Below are 23,497 nucleotides of genomic sequence, written 5' to 3'. Positions count from 1 at the left end.
AAAGTATCAACAATTTGGTGGGTGATTATGGGTCAACGTTTTGGCGGTGTTGTTGTCACAGAAATTGCACTTTTCATGCAATCTTGACCGAAGTGCCCATGTTTATATTCACAAAATATTTAATTAAAAAAACCACACAATATGATTGATAATACAGCATTGGTCTAACTGGACTGTTTGCACTTCAGTTACTGCTCTTTGTAATTGAGAAAATTAGCAAATTTGACATTGTGCTGTTTTACTATCTTCATTCCCATCTAGTGCTGACAAGTCTTATAACTTTAAATATACATATTATATTAGATAGATATGATAATGATTGTAAAAATCAACTAAGCGCTATGGATAATATAAACATTTTTTGTGAAATCGCGTAAGGAGAAGCAGAAAACAAATGTACAAAGCAAAATATCAAGGCTTCATTTCTCTCTTTGGTTTTCCCGGACAAGGTAAAGGAGTCATATTTAACCACCAAATAATAATGTCAACAAGGTTTAACTGTAATGCAATCTTGACTCGATTAAAGATGAATCAGTACTGGTTCTTTTGTGCTTTAATCAATGAAAACACTGCTTATCCATTATCAACCAACGAAATTTGGACATATCACCTTTTAATTAATCTGTATTTGTAATTTTACGCTTATGTTTAAATGAATGATCATATAAGAATTTTATTTAACATTCATTTTTTTTCAACTGCTTTAACAATAAAAACCATATTAACTGAACTTATTGCAGAATAACCGGAGCTGTTTATTTTTAAAGCGCTAAGGGCAAACTTGAAAGGGTGTTTGTAAATGTCTTCTATGCCCTGATGCACACAGCACGTCACTATTTGTTGCTTATGTATTATATGACCTGGCATTGAACTCATTACGCCATCACATACGTTCGAACTAGAAGTTCAACAGAACAGAAAAGAACATAAGACCTATAAATTGACTCGTTAACTTGGTGTAGCGGGAGATCGAACTTGCGTTACCACCAGGCTATTGTACTGTTGTGGTTAAATGTTGTGATTACCGTGAGAACAATAACTCTGTATATAATATAACAGTAGTGGATAAATCTTTTGAGGGAATGCTTGGTTTACGTTTTGAGCATAGTAATACAGGGTCGGACTTTATAGTTTATTCCTGCTACTTGCCGCCAGAAAATTCAACACGACGCCGAGACGCCCAACCTTTTTTCGCAAAATTCAAAATCGTGGGCCTAGAAAAGACAATTCAATTCCAGTAGAAGTAGTGGATAATGGTAACATAATACGAAATGAGCGAACAGTGTTTGAGAGATGGAAATTAGATTTTAGTAACTTGTGCAACGGGGATAACAACGACGATTTTAATGAGGAACATTATGACGGAGCAAAACTTCATAAACATTTTTTGTAAATAAACATGCAGGACCCCCTATATATGTCCAATGAACAAATGAACCGTAACATAAGTATTAAATAGTTAACGACTATTATTATGCACGCACGGTCTGGTTCAGCGTGTGGTCATGATATCATACCATATGAAGTGCTTAAATTCCCGGCGGTCATAGTTATATTGCAACGCTTATTTCAATTGATATTCGCCAGCAGTTTAATTCCATCCTGCTGGAGAAAAGCCATTATTTGTCCCATACTCAAGGACCACAACTCTGATAGACGTGTGCCGCTTAACTACCGAGGAGTAAGCTTACTGACATGCACAAGCAAACTTTATAGTGTTTTCTAGAACAAAATAATTTCAAAATATTTGGATAACGATGATATTTTAGCGGACGAGCAGAATGGATTCCGGACGGGGAGATATTGTGAAAACCGCATTTATATTTTGAACAGCATTATAAGGAACAATAAATCAGTATTTTCTGCATTTATTTATTTAAAAAATTGCTTCGATTCCATTGACCGCGATATGTTTCTCTACAAATTGCTGCTACATAACATTGATGGAAAGGTCTATAACTCCATTCGAAATATCTACACAAGTGCCACATCATGTATACGTATAAATAATAAATTAACATACTGGCTCAGCTGCAACACAGGGGTCAAACAGGGGTGTTGTTTATCGCCGACTTTGTTCGCCATCTCTGCAAATGATCTTGTGAAATACATCAATAACTTGACCTTGGTATTTCAATGGGAGATGCAAACGTGTCCATTCTTATGTATGTGGACGATATTGTTCTAGTCTCAGACAACGAGGAAAAGTTACAAAGCATGCTTAATACCCTCAATGACTGGTGCAAACGTTTGCGCCTGATGATTAACACCAACAATTCGAAAAACATTCACTTCTGGCGGGGCAGAACATCACGGACAGATAAGGAAATCCGAGTTGGTGAAAACATCATTGAAACTGTAGCGCAGTACCGATACCTTGGAGTAATGTTCGATGAAAGGAGCGACTTCAGTGCGAACTGCAAGGCGTAGGCAAAGGGTGCAAGTCGGGGCTTGAAAGCTTAATTAGCAAGATTCATTAAACATGAAACACTTCCAGTTCCGGTCGTATGAAAAACTTTAGACCGCATGCATTACACCAATTTTGGAATATAGTGCCTCTGTGTGGGGCGCTAAGACATATCAATCACTTGACAATGTACACAACAGTGCATTAAGATATGTCATGGGCGTGCATAGATTTACCCCACTACCGGCGCTTTATGGAGACTCTGGCTGGAAACCGACTTTGTATGGAAGATGGGTATGTGTCCTCAGGTTCTGGAATAGACTAATTAAAATGGATGCCAATAGACTCACCAAAAAAGTGTTTAATTTTTATTATAGCAAATGTGTGAATAATTGGTCAAGCGACGTTAAGCAGATACATGTACTATCAACGTTAGGGATTATTGATCGCTTTCACGCTAAATCATGTATCGACCTGGATGCAGCAAAATCTTTAATGACCCAACATTATATAGCCAAATGGTCACACGGCGTGTTAAACATGCCCATACTGAGAACATACACAACATTTAAAACGGAATTTAAGTGTGAAGACTATGTGACGATGAATCTCTCAAAACATGAACGCCCATTACTATGTCAGTTTAGAACGAGAATATTGCCATTGAGAATAAATACAGGAAGATACGCTGGTGAACCAGTTGATAATCGAATATGTAGGTTTTGTAATCTTACGTCCGTAGAGGATGAGGAATATTTTCTACTTGTATGTGATTTATATAACAATATCAGGACTGACGTGTTTGGTGATACCTTCTTAAAACCTGACTTTATTCATCTTAACGCAAAACAAAGGTTTTGTCAAATATTAAATTTATACCCCAGGAAGACTGCAAAGTTAAAAGTTAAAGCATATTTGCACAGGTAGTCCGTAATGTATTCACTGTATATTTGAATTTGTATCAGTGTTTTACTTTTATTGATACTTTGTTTTGGACATTACAGTATATCCACTTGTTTTATGCTACTTTGCTATGAATAACCGTTTGTAAAATACTAAAATGTTGTAACATTGACAACCTACTCGTGGTCATTTGAAGCTGTATATATTTGCTGTATACAGTGTATATGATATCTGTTTTCTCAGTTCCACTTATACATAACTTGTTATGACATAGGACGGTATATATTAACTTTACGTGTAGAATGAGCTTTACAGCTGAGGTGACTTATAGGTCCAATAGGCCGGGTGCTTAATTTATATGTATATATTATTGTTTGTGTTATATGAAATGCACATGTCACTATTTACTTACTTACTTACTTACTTACTTACTTACTTCACATCGGGCTTCTTGTTTTCAAAATGCATTAGTTTCACGCATATATTTAATCAATCGTTTAAAATTTTAGATTCAAAGGAAACAACCAATACATGTTAACACGATGAAATTCAATTTGCATTGTGCAGTTTTTCTTTGTTAGCATTTCTTAATATTTAAACAAAACTGTACATACACTAAAACTACAACGGACAGTCATTAATACCCCCTCCCAAAATAATTGCATTGAAACAGAGCCATATATGTATGTGTTATATAAACAGCATAAAAGGATCGATATGGGATCGCACAGCAAATACAACAGCATCCAAAGAGATCAAAGAATATATTTTACAATTAAAATTTGCTTTCAACATTTGCATGTACTGTGACTTAGAATTAGACATGTTACGTCAAGGTGATAGTACGTACAACTGTTTCCATGCAAGTGTTTATCTTTGAATATTGTATAAACGTTAGGTCTTTAAAATCTATTTGTGAAATGAATTGTATGTGTAATTTCCGTTGTATACAGAGATTTAGGGACCAAAGAGCCCAACACTTTATAACACGTAAAACAGTAAGCCTTTTTTAATATTACACTTTGTCCTGCTTAGTTTTCATTATTTATGTTTACTTTAAGTAAGCATTGAATACCAATTGGTAGCGCAATATGAAATACAAAAACGCCTTACAAATATTGCAATCCCGTAGTGAAACGACTAATTAAAAAAAGTAAAACAATCTGAATTCTGCAGTTCTATTAAAAGCTTAAAGTTTGCTATGTTATTTTCAAAATACATATTTATAGATAACAGTGACAAAACTAAGCAATGCCAATACATTTAACGGAATTGATTATTAATTTTATTTTCTAACCCGCGCGATTTAACTCGTGAGTAAATAATTGTAAACTAGTTGATCCTTTTGTTCTTGACTCAATCTTTAAGACATTCGTGTCTGAGATAGTTTCGGCAATAGTTTTCTTTCGTACGTATATTTTGTACGTTCATTAATTTTAAGATTAACTGAATACAGCTGATCAAATCCGGTTACAAGTTCAAGAAATGCAGGACAACTGCATGCGATCTCATTGTCACGTATCACCTGACAGAGCATTTATACATCATATCCACATTAAGTGTATATAGTGGCATAAGCGAGGTGTATCGTAACAAACATATTAATACTTAAACCGCTAGTTTGGTTCTTTACATATTCTATATAAAATGATGTATTTAAATAATTTCATTCAAACATTGACCGGATTAAGGGGTAACTCTATGATTGCGTTGTTATTAACTTGACATGAGATAGTCGGAAAACTTGAAGCTCACAAAGTGTATAGGTTTTAGCTGGACCCAACTGGATATATATAATATTTATGTTTACATTTACAAACAACATTTGCACGCATTAATAGAGACGCCGTTTAAATAGAAAACGGATAGCGGTAATAGGTGTTGGTGTTCTAATAGGGCATTTAATGCATATTACGTTCACTCTCTATACTATTTTCATTTGTGTCGGTATACTATATTTCTATTTTATCGACGTCAAAACCTAGCCTTAAGTTGTCGGATAGATCTGATTCTACCATGTCCATCGACACACGATATACGGTCTTCAACGTTGGAGGAGTAAGGTTTCAAACATCAAAGTAAGGCGCTTTCTGATTCAGTGAATTGTGGCTGTAGTTGACAAATTTCTGAAATTGTAAAAGATGTTCATGCTAACAAGATATGATTTAAATTATATTTGTGTTGATAGGCATGATCATATTTTCTACGTAAATGTTAATATTGCATGTCTACAAAAATAACAATTGAAGCAACCGTCCAATGCTTTTTTTCTCAAACAACCTTTTATGCATCATATTCTGTCAGTTATATTATTCTCTCTGATAGTGTGAGAACAATGGTCCTATTATTTGCTTGGGTTAAATAGTTTATCCTATATTATATGTGTGTCTAACGTGCCCTTCCGGCAAGTATGGTTGGTAGAGTGTATGAATGCAGGGATCATGGCTTCACTCCCTGACTTCGCCTCATAACGTTTGTTTGGGGGTAGCAGACCATTCTCACCTTTATGTGATTCAAGTTGGTCGAATACCATTAGAACCATCTGGATTGATTTACCGACTTGATCAGTTAGCATACCTTGCGAAAAAGAGTGTATGTACATTGTAAATGACCGCCTTTAAATGAATGAAATTTTTCTTTTATATATCATAGCAATAATTGAATGGGCAAAGCGTATAACCTCTAAGTAAATGTCATGGTTCACTAGACATTACTTTGAATTAGTATATTCATATCCAAATTACATCGTTTAAATAAACTGAAATAAACATGTTTCAGGGAGACAATCTTGAAAGGAAAAGAAAGGGTTGAGAAACTGTGTAACGCCAAGTTCCTGGAAAACTATAAAGATTGCGACAATACCTATTTCTTTGACAGGGACCCCAATATGTTCATGGTAAGTCACAGTAAGCTTACATCCTCGGACAAATAATACAGGCACACGTAGAATAATATTAGCTTTCATGTATTAATAATGTGTTCCAGGTATTTATTATACCAACACATGTGTTATGCCATTTTAATACAGCTGACACCCGATGGCTCGAACCTGATGGACTCATTTTTCCGTTTGGCTTGAAGTCTCATCGTAGCATTTGTTTTTACTGCTATATATTCATATAAATCTCTGCTGTTTGCCCCGAATTCGCGATGGTCGAATAATCGGTTGACTCAAATGGTTTTCTCAAAATTTCACCGCGTATCAAACATGGTGACGCGTGTTTTATTTCATATCCATTATGCATGTTTGGGCTATGTGGACGCATGTTTCAGATCATATAAAACAATAGCCACCTTTTCACTATGTGTATACCTGTTACGACCATAGTTGACACATTTGTTTCCATTTGTTCTCAAAAGTGACATATGTTTCAGGTAAAATCTATACATTTTCGACTAATACACCAACCTTTTTATGCCATATTTTCAACCTTTTCAATGAATTGACATATTTCAAGTCATACTAAAATATTTAAGTAATCATAAAAAAACTGTTTAACGCCATTTTAGACATATTCCACATATTCGACACAAGCATAAGCTCATAATTATGTACCAGCTTTTCACAAAATGAACAGGTGTTTCGAACCAGTAAGCAAGTTTTCCACATATTGAACACGTGGTTCAGGCCATTTTAACCGGTTCCACAATCACATCACATGTATCGCAACCCTAACTTGGTTGCTACAATTTATATTATTCTGATAAATAATTATTCACATACAAGCAGTGATCTTTGCATTAAACGATTGTGCGCGCTTCATATATGGCAGTGCATAAACTTATTTCTGCTCTGTTCATAGCTCTCATTTTCATGAACTCATACACAGGAGAATGCTATTATAATGCATTTGCTGAGTGTAGAAGATGCATCTCAGGCCAAATAAAACTTATTCAACACCAGTTTGGGGTCAATTAAAAAGTGTAGATGCATTCATGTTCATAAATGTGAAAAAAAAGATTAACCGTGAACTCAAGGAACATTATCAAGATATAATGTTTCTCCACAAGTCTTGTATTTAATGCAAAAATGCCAATGTACTATACAATACAAGATAAGACAAGACACATTGTTATTCGAGCATGCACAGTGTACATCGTATAAACACTAGATATTTAACCTAAGATTATGTTACAGAGATAAACATGGTTATAAAATAAACATAAGCAGCATCGTATACTCTTACGAAAAGGCCAGGTAAAATGATTCTTGTATAGCGATGATTACTATTTGATGTTAAGCTATAGCAATATAAATATTTGTTGTTTTTTTTTAAATCAGAGCTTCTTTTACAAATTTTGCTGACTTAAAAACACGATGCCTATACCACGTGACTTTTTAAGATCTGTGTTGGGAGAATAAAGCGCGACCCAGTTAACATTCTTAATGATGTCTTTTTAAATATTTTACCATTTTAATGAGATAAAGTGGAGAGCCCGCTCATTCGTGAGAGTTTTCTATAGGTATCATGATCTATTTAAACAAATAAGTATTTTTTCATTAAAGTGCAACCGCGCGTTTGTAATATGAAGTCCCCACACTGATCCGACATTTTTCTAAACGTTCAAACGCGCGGTGTGCCTTATAACGTTGCTAGGATGTAGGTAGAAACATGCATTTTGAAAAAACATAAAGAGAAATATCTTAAAAAGAGTCGTCCTCATAGCAATCAATATTTGAACATTTACAACATGTTGAACAGATCCGTTCATACGACACAAGGCAATCAAATGTTTATACAATCAACGCAAAAACGCGCATAAATGTGTTAGCATCGCCGAATATATAACTATGTTTGTACATGTAGGGTGTCTGTGTGTCGAAATAGCAGATATAGTACTTGTCAAACGTTATTGTCTGCCAAATTATTTACTTTACTTGTAACCTAGCATAAAATACTAAACAGTTGACAGATACTAGACACTCTAGATCAAAACATAACAGGTTATATTTGTAAGTATAGACGAGAGAAAAAAACAACGTCTTTTTAATCAAAATGTTGATGTATGTTTCAAGCCCTATTTGACACTTTCCACATAACGTTTAATAAATGGGCTCATGTTAAAAGCGTATCAATAATTTTTGTTTTTTTTTCTGTGTTAACCGTCAGTCCACATATTTTACAATATGAATGCACAAGATAAATATTGGTTTGCGACCAAAGAGCAATCCGATAAATCGAGTCAAAGCATTTAAAGTTTTAAACATGTAAAAAAAAAGACGTCTATTGTGGTTAGTCTAATTTTGAATGACTGTCAAGAGTATAAAAACGTCATTAACGGTTGATCTTCCTTTCCGAAATCCGAACTAACCTTCCAAAATAATAAAATGTTCGTTACAAAAGGTTCACTTATCCAAGTTTTCACAATGATGCCCCATGTTTCAGAATACATCAAATAGTATGCATCTATGCACTATATTGACACTTGTTTAAGAAAATGTTTCAGAAAATATTTTAAAAAACTATCCGCGTATGCAGGCAGCAGGCACATGTTTCTGAGCATATTAACATTAACAAAATACTCAGAACGTTTGCACATGAATCCATCCATATCAAACATTATCCCCGTTATCAATATGTTAACACATATTTCGAGCTATATTAAACATTATAATAATAATTGCGTCTACACATCTGTTAAATCACATTAAACATTACACACTAATTCAATATGTGAACACATGTTTCAGGTTATACATGTATTAACATTAACCACGTATTCACTATGCTAAGACGTGTTTCAGACCATATTAAACAGTATATAAGGAATTATCCACCTAGATCACATGTATGCATAAATTAAATCGTTGTCTCTGGTTTCAGTCCATATTAAACTACATACGGACAGGCAAACTCCACCTTCCGTCCTACATTTGCGGACCGGCCGCCAAACTCGAGCTGGACTTTTGGGGCGTGCAGGAGGTGAACATCCAACCTTGCTGCTGGATGAACTATAACGAAGGGAATTATACACAGGTAATACTATATTAAGACACCTGCACTGAGACACGAAACATGCTTATGCTGTCGTCTATGACAAATCTGCCCTATATAACCTTTTTCTTAACCTGTCAAGTTTCTTGGATAATGTTCTGGTAATTCAGTTTTTTCTCTAGACAGTTACTTTCCCTTGGTAGATTAAACATGGAAAACGATGTGTTGACATTGACCTTCCCTATACAGTTTCAGAAGTTTGTTTTAACTCATTGTGAACAACGGATCTGTGTGTATATGAGTGTGTGACTGGAATCAATACATGTAACATTTTGATATCATAGTGGTGAAAATGGTGAAACTAGGTTAACATTAAGACTAACTGAACCTGTTGAACCTGTTTGACCTCTGTCCTCTTGGTTACTAGTTCCTGATATTCAACCACGTTAACAGCAACTTTTTCTTTTCTGCTGAAATATTTTTATTAAGATCTATAATCAACCAATAAGACTTTATAATCTTCAAATATATATATACATATATATATATATCGATACGTGTATTTTTTACACGAGCTGGTGCTAATATCAATTTTGCCCAAAAGATTGAAATTAAAGCAAGGTTGAATTTTAGCCATTACTGACATCGCCATTTAAGGAAGCGCAACCGTAATGGGCACCTTTCCAAATATAATATAATGTGTTATTTTCTCAATCAGCATCTTTTCACTTAACTACATGCAATTTTTTAGGTAGGCTTTCCGTGCTTTTTTTAATATACTGATTTTTTGAAAACCACCCCCACGCTCGGCTTTTGTCCATTAAATTAGCACCCCTGTTGTATATAATTCCATAATTCATCCAGATTTCCAAATATGGGCATGCAGTTGGTGTGTACATATGCAGTAAAGGTGTTAAAAGTTTAAACAAGATGAAATTAGTATTCTTTTACAGACATATTTTTTTTATAACTTGTTTTCTATGGAAGAGCGCCATGAAATGTAAGTGGTTTCAACCAAGTTGAAATTGGGATGGTTTAAAACAAAGTGTCATAAAGTTCAAAATAGTATCATTTAAAGCGGGTATATACGATCTTGTCAAATATTTATTAAATAATATAAAATGTGTAAAAAACTGATTATTCATATATTTCAATATAAACTAAAATAAAAGTTAAGAAGAACATGTGTCGAAAAGTGCTAAATAAGCCAGATATTTAATTCTGAAATCGAAAAAGGCTGTACAGCCGAATTCGCTAGCATGTATATCATGCATGTACGATGTGAATCTAAATTTAGACTAACGGTTTATTTGAAATTCCTGCAGCAATCGATTCATACGACACACGAACACTTACTAAAAAGACGAATGCATCGGTTATTGTAGGAAAATATGTACGAATTATCTTCGTCACAATCGGCTCGGGGCGCTAATTTGTATTTGCTGCATTTTATGAAATTCGTCTTAAATGTATCATTTTTCTTGCATATTGTGTGTTATTATGACATATTTGTATCAATATATTACAATTCAACACATATAAAAATCGTATAATCTCGCTTTAAGTAATATTCTGAACTTTGTTTTTATAGAAACACTACATACAGCAAAAAAATCAAGAAATAGACAGATTTACCGTTTTCTTTTTGAAAAAAAAAATGCAACATGCATCATTCGTATTTTCAGCAGTAATTCAGCCATAACATTGTTTTAATTTTAAATCGAAGAATGTGCATAAAAATTGAACATTTTTAACTATAAACATAGATTATATGCTATATTAAATCAAATTACGTTATAAAGGAAATAAAACGCGTCGCAAAACGTATGCGTTGTCGGCAGAATTCGAACCTGCGCGTGAAGATCCCAAAAGGAGTTCTAGTCACCTTAACCACGCGGCCACGACAACTTTACGTTTGTACGTGCTTAAAGTGATATTATTGGCATCTAACAGTTTATATGTGTCTATCGCAACCGTTGTTTATTTTTGGTGTATCATATACACTTATATTTTTAATGCAGCATCAACATACTAAAAAATATCCCGGAAAGAGAAAAATAATGCATTTGGATATCAACCGCACTTTCGTTTGACAACTGATCATGCATGTACGATGTGATACTAAATTTAGTTTAGTGCAGATTCGTTCATACGACACAAAGACACAATTTTGTTTTACGGATCATTTCGGCTTACATGAGTCACCAGTCACGTAAAATGTCGAATATAAAATATATTTTTATAAACAACTGGTAGCAAAAAGAGCTGAAGATAATTGGTCAGTAACCACATTTTAACTACATGTAGCTCGTTTGACCTGTTAATTCTTTTCAGCTCAATTCAACAGTGAAAAATGCCCATAATATCACTTTAAATTAGATATCCGTAAGTAAACAGGTAAAAAGGCTCCTCGATCTTTGGAGAACTCGCGGGAAATCATTACGGGTGCGCTACCTTAAAGCGAGACTATACGATTTTGTCAAATATAAATGAATTTATATAAAATGTGTAAAACAAACCTTATTATACATATATTGCAATATAAATTGAAATGAAAGTTAAGGAGAACATGTGTCAAAAAATGAGAAATTAGCCATATATTTTATTCTTAAGTTAAATCGAAAATGTCTGTACAGTCGAATTTGCTAGCATGTATATCATGCATGTAAAATGTGCATCTTAATTTAGTTAAACGGTTAATTTAAAATTCCTGCAACGATATCTATTCATACGACACACGAACACTTACTAAAAAGACGAATGCTTTGGTTATTGTAGGAAAAAATGTACGAAATATCTTCGTCATAATCGACTCGGGCGCTAATTTGTCATTGCTGCATTTTATAAAATTCGTCTCTAAAATATTTTTTTTTCTTTCCCATTTTGTGTTATTGTAAGATATGTTTATGAATATATTACAATTTAATACATATACAAGTATAGTCTCGCTTTAAATAATACGCAAATCCAGCTCCTACGTCAAAATGTTAATTCAGCTAGCTTAAATTACTTTCCATAACTAGCACATGTTGTTAAGGCAAACTGTAAATGTCTAGCTGGTGCGAATATCGTGTTAGGTCTGCCATCGAAATTCAAACATGAACCTCGAATATCCAGCTATGTTAGACTTCGAGCAAGCATTTATATTGACTTTTGAAGGTAAAACGGCAATATCAAGCTGATGCGAATATTGTGCCATTAAATTTCAAACGTGAACAGCGAATAATATTCTATGTATAAGTTTTAGTCATCAGTATTCAGAGGCAAATTGCAATAATCGGTTTGGTGCAAATATCGTGCTACCATGAAAATACAACATGCACCGCGAATATCGAGTTAGCTTGAAAGCAATGAAATCGACAATTAACGGCGATCAGTGAATATCGAGCCATTACCAAAATCGCGCTTGTACTGAGATCGAAATTCAAATAAAACATGTTTTTTTTTTTGTTTTCGATCATGGTTGCATTTCGAGTCATCCATGGCATCGAAATTCACTAGCGACCATCGAATATTAAGCTGGTGCGATATCGTGCTTACCCTGAGATCGAGCTCCAAACATGAACCTCGAATATAGAGCTAGTTTTAAATTCGAGCCAGGATTAAATCGACATTAAACGGCGATAGACCAATATCGAGCTTTTCCGAATATATTGCTAAGTGGGACAATTTTAATTGCAACCTTTAAAGGGGCCTTTTCACAGATTTTGGCATTTTTTAACTTATTCATTAAATGCTTTATATCGATAAATGTAAACATTGGATCGTAAAAGCTCCAGTAAAAAATCAAGAATAAAATTAAAAAAAGGAAAAGAACATTGCCCGGACCAGGTTTCGAACCAGTGACCCCTGGAGTCCTGCCAGAGTCCTGAAGTAAAAACGCTTTAGCCTACTGAGCTATTCCGCCAAGTACACATACTTGACGTATTGTATACCTTATATAAGCAATCTTTGTAGTTTCACAAAATTTAACGACAAAAACAGAACTCTCCAAATTATTCAATCGTTTCGCGTTGCAACGCTTTATAATTTTTAGGTTTTAAAATCGTCAAAAGATGCATATAATGGCTATATTAGACCATGGTAAATGTTCAGTATTACTGTTTCCTCACAAATATCATAACTAAAACGAAAATTTGCGAATCTGAAACAACTTTTTTCAATTTTGTAAATTTACCAAAGCGTGAAAAGATCCCTTTAAAGAAAAAGTATATTAATTTTTAAACATTAAGTATAGCTTATTTCTTTACTTTGATTTCCTCGAAAAGAGTAGTAAATATCCATCCTTTAGCATAGTCGTTTGAGCGATAAGAGATCACGAGTCCTTTTTTGGGGTACATTAAAATACCACAGTGTGATTCAATTTTTTAAGTCGTTCTGCGTCTCTTACGACAGTATTTTGAGAAGACCCAATTAAAGTGCAATTAACCAGTCCTCGATGTTTTATTAAAAAAAATGCACATGCTCACCGGAAAGCCACAGTGCGAACGTGATAATGCGACAACATGCCAGCCTTATCTTACAGCGGTGAAATTCCATTAACCTTTTTCGCGCATACCTATTTCATACGCCTGTATGTATGTGTTGCTTAGCTTTTGGGGACGCTGGACATATGCACTCACGGGAATATTTTTTAACGAAATTTTCGGCAAAAGTCAGTCCTCTTATGCATACAAAGTCCTCCCTGCTTCTTTGCACTTTCGGACATCCCAAATCAATATCACAATTAATTACCCTATGTATTGTTTGTTGTTTTGGTAATTATTTGTTTATTTTAAATGTTTCACTTACAAAAAAAAAACTGTATACATGGCATGATTAAAAGACGACAGGGTAAGTGAGCGGGTTAAGAAATTCCGGAAGTGCAAATGGACCTGGCATCGTATATTCCGAATTGCATATGTCCGCCTATGCAGAAGTATCAGGAGGGCATTAATTCATAAGGGGAACTGTCTGGCTGCTATCTTTTTGTGCAGCTGTCTAACCTAAAGTTTTTAACGTTTCTCTATGTCCGATCAAATGAATATAAGTTATTCGCAAATAATCCCGAATGAACAGATTCTACTACAGCATAGTTTTATTTTAAAATTTGAACCGAAGAGCAAGTTAGGCTGAGCGTGAAAGTATTTCATAATATCACGTTTATATAGCGGATATTATAGTACAGTTTCTCATTCAATCCAAACATTAATAGTACGCATGCATCCCGCTGTATACGTGTACATTGTTTGAAGACCGACTAAAGAGACACGTTGTCATATTACAGACATTACAAAAAAATTAATTAGACATCCTTCCGTCGGATTTATTATATTTCATGCATTTTTTATTCAAAATAAATACCCACTCTGATATACAATACTATCTTTTTATATGTATATGAATAAATTAAAAACATTAACAGACAGGCTCGGCAGGCAAATAGTCGATTGTAGGGCAAATTTTGAATAAAAAGACGAGTTTTTGTACAAAATAGCTTATTTCGTGAATTCCAAATTACCTACTGCTTCATACGACCGTCATATTTATCATTTTACGAACATCTCATCAGAAAAACAGACGCTTATTTAAAGAGGCCTTTTCAAGTTTTGGTAAATTGACAAAATTATAAAAAAAATGTTTTAGAATCGCAAATTTTCGTTGTAGTTATTGTGAGGAAACAGTAATACTGAACATTTACCATGCTTTAAAATATCCAATATGTGCATCTTTTGACGATTTAAAAACCTGAAAATTATAAAGCGTTGCAACGCGAAACGATTGAATAATTTGGAGTGTTCTGTTGTTGTCGTTATATTTCGTGATACTACGAGGATTGCTTATATATGAGCATGGATTGCCGAGTGGTCTAAGCGAGAGACTTTTACTCCAGGGCGCCAGTGGTCAGTGTTTCGAGACCCAATGATGGTTACTCTTTTTTCTTTCTTTAATTTTATTCTTGTTGTTTTTTTACTGGAGCTAGTTAGATCCAATGTTTACATTTATCAATATAAAGCATTTAATCTCAAACTTCAATACATGCCAAAATCTGCGAAAAGGCCCCTTTGCCGGCACTGCACATAGTACATGTAATTTAACTACCAAATTAATTATGCATGATCAGTATGGAACTATTATGCGCTCGGTAAGAAAACGCTTAATTATTGGCAAATAAATCCGGTTCATATGTCGCCGGATGGTGAAAAGTGTGCAGCCACGAGTCCGGAGCTCGAACCGCGAACCTCCCGCTATACGAGTCGCTTACACAGCTAATCACGAACTCCGCTTAAGTTCTGAACTATTGCCATCCGGCGACACAGAAACAATACCACTATTGCAACAAAACGGCATGCTTTTTTTAGATCAAACAAATGATTAAGTATTAACTTAAGTCACGTGCACCAATAGGGACTGTCCGCCACGAATGCCAATACCGTGGGCGAAAACACTTTACGTTGATTTTTGGAATAATACTAGTCACAAATCACAATTGTTTACACACCAGCGAAGAATATGGGCATATTTTCCATATTTAAGGTGCGAACAGTTGTATACACATGTATTTTTTAAGTTGGGGTTGGGATGGGGGAGGTAGTTCTCCAAATATAACATTGCGCCGCATATTGAAATAAACCTGGTTGCGCTAAAATAGTTAAGGAAAGACGAGGTATAATACTGAAATGTATTAACAAGTGCGAAGATGTCAAATGTGAACCTAGTTGTTACAGATATAATCACAATGATTTAAAAAATTGGTTCAACCGCATGAAATGTACAGACTTGTTTTTGAAATACACAGATCTTAATGAATTCACGGCGACACAACGTTTTGTCCGAGGTTGCCAAAAACAAACGCATAATTGCAATCCTAATAATGTCAAAGACCCTTTAATTTAAAAAAAAATCATGTTAAAAGGGATTTAATATATTGTCCATCAATAAAAATATGTTAGTTTCTAATGGAAGCGATTACTTATTATTGTTTTACCGCTTACAGTCATTATATTCCTAAGAAAGTTTTTGTCTTCTTCGTTCGAAGAGGGAGTCTAAAACAGAAAGTAACAATATATTGTTGTTGTTTTGGTTATTTGAACAACACGTGTCGTGCACGCTGCATTTTGGTTTTTATTCTCATTCCCATTATTCACACAATTGTACAATACTACGCAACATAATGTTTAGATTTCTTTCACATTTAAAATTATTAAATCCACCCTCCTCTTCCTCTGCCGCCCCAAATCGCAAGGTAATTTTGTGTCGTCATTGTGTGAAACGATGTAACGATACAACAGCTTAAAAATCGCAAGTTTTATTTAACAAGAAGACATGTAATCATCCATTTTAACTTGTGCATGGTCAGAAACTAGTTTTAGCTTCTCCGTTATCGCTAGAAAAAAGCGGAAATTTCATACCGTTCGTTGTAAACATTAACATTTAATATCATGTGGTATGTGAAATAGATAGCTCGAGAAACATGACAGTGTATGGAAACATCATACCACCCTCCCTGTGGGGTTTCAATAATACCATACCCTCAATCTCACTGATGCGTAACGTAGACAAATAAACAATACCGACTTTCTTAAACTACAAAATAAACAACACACTAAACCCTGTCCGATCTTGAGTCGCATATCAAAGAATACAAATCTCATTTAAACTGAAACAGAATAATAATTTAATATTTTTCGCATAATAATTGCTTATTAAAACCATCTTTTTCTTAGTATGCATACTAATAAATTATTTTCGCATCAGTACCAAACAATTATTGCTTAATGACTCATGAACACAATTAAAAAATATTTTGCATACATTAATCAAAGCGCTGAAGGTAGTGAAGTTTTTCGCTATTGCAGAATTTTAAACGCAACTCATTTTTCAAAATTATGTTATAGCTTTTTAAATCGCAAGTTTGGAATGAACCCAATCCATTCAACTTTATAAAGAGTGTGTCTTAACGCACAGGTCGAGAAGTGTGTGCACTGTTTATCCTCATATTTATGTTAAAGAGATATTTTAGACAAATAAAAACAATATGACACGATATATGCACCAGCTCGAATTTCGATTTTCGATGTAATTTCACATATTAATCGTATAAAAGAATCTGCACAGAGTGGGTGTAATGATCTGGTGTGCATTTAATTTAATTAGTTTTCGACTGTAAAAAAGAAACGTATTTGCAATTGTATAAAACTCTTCTTTTTTCTGGTACCACTCCTTCTAAACTTGCATTCTAGTGCTATTTTTTTCATCAGCGTTACCAGAGCATTGCTTCACATTTACTGGTTCCGAACGAAAATTCTAAAATCGTTATTAATCGCTCTAAGCGTTACTGATCAAGCGTTTATGCAATCGTTAGTTTAGAGTGAAATGCATGTCAATTCGACATATGCAGCTTAAAGTGTCTTTTCACGTTTTGGTAAATTGACAAAATTAAAAACAAAGTTGTTTCAGATTCTCAAAGTTTCGTTTTAGCTATGATATTTGTGAGGAAATAGTAATACTGAACATTTACCATGCTCTAAAATATATTTTATATGCATCTTTTGATGATTTGTAAATCTGAAAATTATAAAGCGTTGCAACGCGAAACGATTGAATAATGTGGAAAGTTCTGTTGTTGTCGCTATATTTTGGGAAATTACGAGGATTGCTCATATAAGTAAAAAATACATCCCCTCATAGTATCCGCAAAGATGGTCGAGTAGTCTAAGCGGGAGACTTTTTTACTCCAGGACTCCAGGGGCTAGGATTTTGAGCCCAGTTGAGGGTTACATTGTTTGTCCTTTTTTCAATTGTATTTTTGTTTTTTTACTGGAAAATTTTAGGTCCAATGTTAAAATTTATCAATATAAAACATTTAATTACAAGCTTCAATACATGCCAAAATCTGTGAAAAGGCCCCTTTACTATGGAAACCAATTTTGTTTTCTTCAAATGTATTGTGAATTATTCTTACGGGTAGAATACTAGGATAAACCCAACTTGTCGCATTCAGAAAAAGGACTTGTTTTAGTGCTTGTTAAGCTATGACCGTGTCTGTTTCTAAGCCTCATGCGGATCAATTAAGCGCTAGTTTAGCCTCGCCATCTTCTTTTTCTTAGCCCGTAATAATTCCTTAAAGCGCTTGTTTATTTTCACAATCGGTTGTTTCTAAGCATCGCATGGCGCATTTTCTCTTTAAGCCTGATTCTCGTCTGATTCTAAGCCTCGCATGGAGCATCTGAGCGCTTTTTAAGCCTCGCCATCATGTGTAGTTTAAGCCTCGCCGCTAAGCTATGTGAGCATTCTTTTAGCCTTGCACTTGTCTGTGTCTACGCCTCAGATGTTAAGCATTTGGGCAACCGTTAAGCTTCGTGTTTGTCTCTGTCAACGCCTCGTATATAGCATTTGCGCAACCGTTAAGCCTTAAGTTTGTCTCTGTCTACGCCTCGTATATAGCATTTGGGCAACCGTTAAGCATTGTGTTTGTCTCTGTCTACGCCTCTTATATAGCATTTGGGCAACCGTTTAGCCTTGTGTTTGACTGTGTCTACGCCTCGTATATAGCATTTGGGCAACCGTTAAGCCTCCTGTTTGTCTCTGTCTACGCCTCGTATATAGCATTTGGGCAACCGTTAAGCCATGTGTTTGTCTCTGTCTACGCCTCGTATATAGCATTTGGGCAACCGTTTAGCCTTGTGTTTGTCTGTCTACGCCTCGTATGAAGCATTTGGGAAACCGTAAAGCCTTGTGTTTGTCTGTGTCTCACCTCGTATATAGCATTTGGACAACCGTTTAGCCTTGTGTTTGTCTGTGTCTACGCCTCGTATATAGCATTTGGGCAACCGTTAAGCCATGTGTTTGTCTCTGTCTACGCCTCGTATATATCATTTGGGCAACCGTAAAGCCTTGTGTTTGTCTATGTCTACGCCTCGTATATAGCATTTGGACAATCGTTTAGCCTTGTGTTTGTCTGTGTCTACGCCTCGTATATAGCATTTGGGCAACCGTTTAGCCTTGTGTTTGTCTCTGTCAACGCCTCGTATGAAGCATTTGGGCAACCGGTAAGCCTTGTGTTTGTCTTTGTCTACGCATCGGATGTTTAGCATTCGGGCAACCGTTAAGCATCGCCCTTGTCTGTGTTAAGCCTAGCATTATGAACGTCGTCGGTAGCAAGACTTGACACTATATTTTATATCCATGACTAATCAAGTAAACACTGCAGTATTGTGTCTACTATTATTGAACCAGAATGAACTGAACCGGCTTGAGAGAGACTGGAAACGCATGTATCTACGTTACGAGCTAGAGGACGATCATAATATGGTTCGAGCGATATTCGAATTCCGATTTGTGATGTCAATGCATGCGTTAGTTAGAGAATCTGCACAGAGTGAGGATAGTGTAAATATCTGTTGTGAATGAATGAGTTTTTGATTGTACATAGAAATACTTTGCAATTGTTTAAAACTCTTATGTCGTATATTTTCTGGTACCACTTCATTTGAAAATTTATACTACAATGTAGTTTTATTCATCAGCATTTTATTTGTTTAGAACACAAATTTCTAAGAGCGTTTTTACTCGCATTAAGCTTGACATCGTCCTTATTGACCACACGTTTATAGAGTCGGTATTTTAGATTGATATGCATCACAATATGACAACATACAGGCCGTAAACAGAGCTGAACATGGAAACCTAGTTTTTCTTCAAATATTTGTTCAAACCATTCGCATGATTTGTGGGTTTATAATAATAGGATTAACCCAACTTGGTGAATGTAGGGAAATGACTTTTTGAGCGCTAGTTAAACCTCGACCTTGTCTGTTTTTCGAGCCTATCATGGAGCATGTGAGCGCCCATTAAGTCGGACACTCGTCTGTTTCTTAGCCTCGCATGAAACTTGTGAGCACCGGTTAAGCCTCGCACTCGTTTGTTTTTTAGCCTCGCATTATAATCGTCGCCTGCACTCATGCCTGGCATTATATTCTCTAAATATCAAAAACACGTTGTTTTCTTTACTTTTATTGAACCAGAACGCACTGAACCGGCTCGAGAAAGATCGGAAACGCATGCATCTTCTACACGAGCTGGAAGATGAAAACAATACGACACAACCAGATGTTGAACAGAAACTGAACTGGAGTGAGAAAGTTGACGAAGACCCGGTTATGAGGGGAGTAAATGTGAAACAATGCTCTGGTAAAGCCAGGTGTTTTAATTTGACTTCGGAAAACGTGCGCAGAAAAGCATGGCGCTTTTTGAATCGGTCAAACTCCTCCAAGGGAGCGAAGGTAACGCCTGTGCTACGTTCTGTTTTATTCACTCAGTATTATATTGGTATTGATTGGTTTAAAGTAATCTTAAACAAACGCGCAAATTACTAAGAACAGATGGTACTTGTCGAATGTATCAAAAAGATATTCAAATGTTAAAATTGCAGATATAAAACATAAGTTTGTTCATAAAACTTTTATTGCACATACAGGTATCGCAAAGTCAATCAATTTGTGTGAAACAAACGTAAAACTATGTAATCCTTGAGGGGTCAATCACTATGCATAGCAATTCTTTTTATTTTAGGCATTTGGTTACGTTGCACTGCTGTTTGTAGCAATGTCCATATTTTCATTTATGGCGGATACAATGGAGCATTTCCAGCACTATGAGCAAGCTACCGACCATATGACAGTTACCAACAACCAATCAAACACGAGCATCCATGGCAACGATTCAACAACAACGACATTGGCAATTCAAAACACAACATCGGAACCAAGAAATATTCAAATCAAGCACCCGGTGTTGAACATAATTGACATAATGTGCCTGGCTTACTTTATAGTCGAGTATCTTGCAAGACTGTATTTTTCACCGAATAAACTCAAGTACGCAAAGTCCCTACTATCGGTGATTGACCTACTTGCAATAATTCCTGACCTGATAGAGACACTCGTGCTCTTTTTACAACCAGACCTCCAAGAGAAGTTTATAGCCGTGGGTTTCATACGCTACATTCGCATTCTCCGGATATGCAGGCTCATCCACCACTCTACGGGACTCTGGATCCTTATCTACACCCTCAAGGCCAGTTTCAGCGAGCTGATGCTTCTCGTCTGGTTTATGATCATCGGTGTCTTCGTCTTCTCAAGTCTTATTTACTTCGTCGACGATCGTGAAAAATTCACGAGCATTCCAGAAGGTTTCTGGTGGGCATTGATTACCATGACAACCGTAGGGTACGGCGACTTTTATCCAGTGACTGTTCTTGGAAAGATTGTGGGCGCGTTCTGTGCTATGGCGGGTGTGTTGCTGGTCGGTTTCGCCGTGCCCAGTCTTGTGAACAATTTCCGGTTGTACTATCATTACGTGCATTTGGTAATTCACATGGATAAGCTGAAACTGGTGTATCAGAAGGCGAAAAAAGAAGCCTTATGGACGGAACACATTGGTAAAGATGAACAACATAAACAATGAATTGGCGAGCGTTTACAAAAAGAAGATTATGAATAAGATAATTTGATACGTTAAGATGAAAATAGCTCTCGTTTAAACCAAATCTCGTGAGCCCTTGCAGAAGTGGACCCACTTTAAAAGTGAGCAACTAAATCCACGCTACGATTTATCAAGTACATGCAACTACCGGTAATATAGAATGGTCTGCACATACAAAAACCAATCAAATAAACGCAAACATATGCAAAAAAGTAAGACGGTGAAGAAACTGTTTTATACGTACACGACTTTGGATTCAATCCTTATTGAAAACACATGTCTAGTATTGAAGTGGCCCTCGCAAGGGGAGATCCTATTCGGAGGAGCATGGAATTAACGTACATGCATAACGTGTGCCATATGAACATCATTCAGCGAGAATAATTTGCATGACAATCAATTTTAATCAAGTCTTATAAAGCAACCGTTTTCATTTAAGGTACGATAAATATTTTTTTTATTAATCCACTTTGCTTACAGTTATGGTCACACAATAGGTGTGGATGTTTTGTTGCAGTGCTGCTGCAATTGTTTGAAAAGCAATGAAACGGAAGTTAAGAAAAATAATTTCATAATTTAACTCACACATATTAAAATATGTTATATATCAACACTATCATGTTATAAAAATCTGATTTTATACATTTGATTTTTTATTGAACTTACGTGGTCCCTGATAAATTTGGTTCTTACTGAATCTGAAACAAATAGCTTGATCACCGACCTGCGACCGACACATGTCCGGACTGAACTTAAATCAAATGCTGACGCCTAGTGACACTGCATATCATGTGTTATGTTTCAGCGTGTTTGTTTTAAATCAAAAATATTTTTTTATTCTAGTAAGCAATAAAAACAGTATAAAGTATGTAAATAAACTGTAATTATAAATTTGTCGACATGCTGTCGAACGATAGACAAAGTCAAAGGATGGAAGATCGAGCTGGTAATCTTCTATGATGGGTTTCTGCAAGCCCAATACTATGGAACTGACGCTATACCGCTTGACTCCAGTGGAAGGCACATCCCTTAATATTAACTCTTTGAAATGACTCTCTGACGCTGAAAGGCAAACCGTTTAAATAGCATTAAATATCCCCCACTCCACTCTCCCGTCTAAAAAAGAAAAGAAATGGACCACTATTCAAAATCAAATATCAGCTGTGACACGCTTCAAGATTTTCAGTAACATAAGTCAATTACTTACTATTTGTATAGTTATATTTTGTTCAGATAATGTATTCGTGCATTGGTGTAATCCAATTAAAATTAACAATCCTTCGCAAATTGCAAATGTTCAAACGACAACGTGGCACTCTTTTGATTTAACATATATCAAATGGTTTAAATTAAATTGATATCAATATCATAAGTTCAGCATCTTGCCGATCAGAATGGATCATTGACTTACCTGTCACACTGAATATTGACGGAATACGCTTTCGATTGTTTCTATAACCTCCCATTAACGCTTTGGAAATATCGTTTAGAAACACTACAGGACATATTATTATGGAAATACTATCTGCTCTGTCCATCGGCATTTACCAATACATCAAACTTTTACAAATGCTTAAAGCAAACTATCACACTGAATTATTCTTAGTACACAATGGAGTTAAGGAACGTTCTTAACCAAAATTTAATCTCTTACGCAATCAGACTTTATTAAAAAACACAACTGAAATTGCATCAGATATCACTTTACTTTGTTTGATTGATAACGTTTGCATATATTATAACTTTGATGTCAAATTTTGCATGGATTTCAACTTTGATGTTATTT

At 35.2% G+C, this 23,497-nt stretch overlaps 1 protein-coding gene across 1 annotated transcript; it reads left to right on the top strand.

Annotated features, from left to right (window-relative positions):
* Positions 1-2,618: 2,618 nt before the first annotated feature.
* Positions 2,619-21,693, top strand: LOC127865507 (potassium voltage-gated channel subfamily C member 2-like). The gene is made up of 5 exons (XM_052405357.1): positions 2,619-2,701; positions 6,089-6,206; positions 9,136-9,288; positions 20,253-20,510; positions 20,800-21,693. The coding sequence occupies exons 1-5, from the start codon at positions 2,619-2,621 to the stop codon at positions 21,691-21,693; spliced, it is 1,506 nt and encodes a 501-aa protein (XP_052261317.1).
* The last annotated feature ends 1,804 nt before the right edge of the window (positions 21,694-23,497 follow it).

Source organism: Dreissena polymorpha, chromosome 2 (assembly GCF_020536995.1).
Source record: "Dreissena polymorpha isolate Duluth1 chromosome 2, UMN_Dpol_1.0, whole genome shotgun sequence".
Taxonomy (NCBI): domain Eukaryota; kingdom Metazoa; phylum Mollusca; class Bivalvia; order Myida; family Dreissenidae; genus Dreissena; species Dreissena polymorpha.
This window is presented reverse-complemented; position numbering and strand designations above follow the sequence as displayed.

Bases quoted from the DNA above. Each gene is read 5' to 3' on its own strand.
- LOC127865507 (XM_052405357.1), top strand. From the start codon at position 2,619: ATGTCATGGGCGTGCATAGATTTACCCCACTACCGGCGCTTTATGGAG. The intron at 6,207-9,135 runs GTAAGTCACAGT...CTCTGGTTTCAG, and splicing joins GGGACCCCAATATGTTCATG to TCCATATTAAACTACATACG. The intron at 20,511-20,799 runs GTAACGCCTGTG...TTTTTATTTTAG, and splicing joins ACTCCTCCAAGGGAGCGAAG to GCATTTGGTTACGTTGCACT.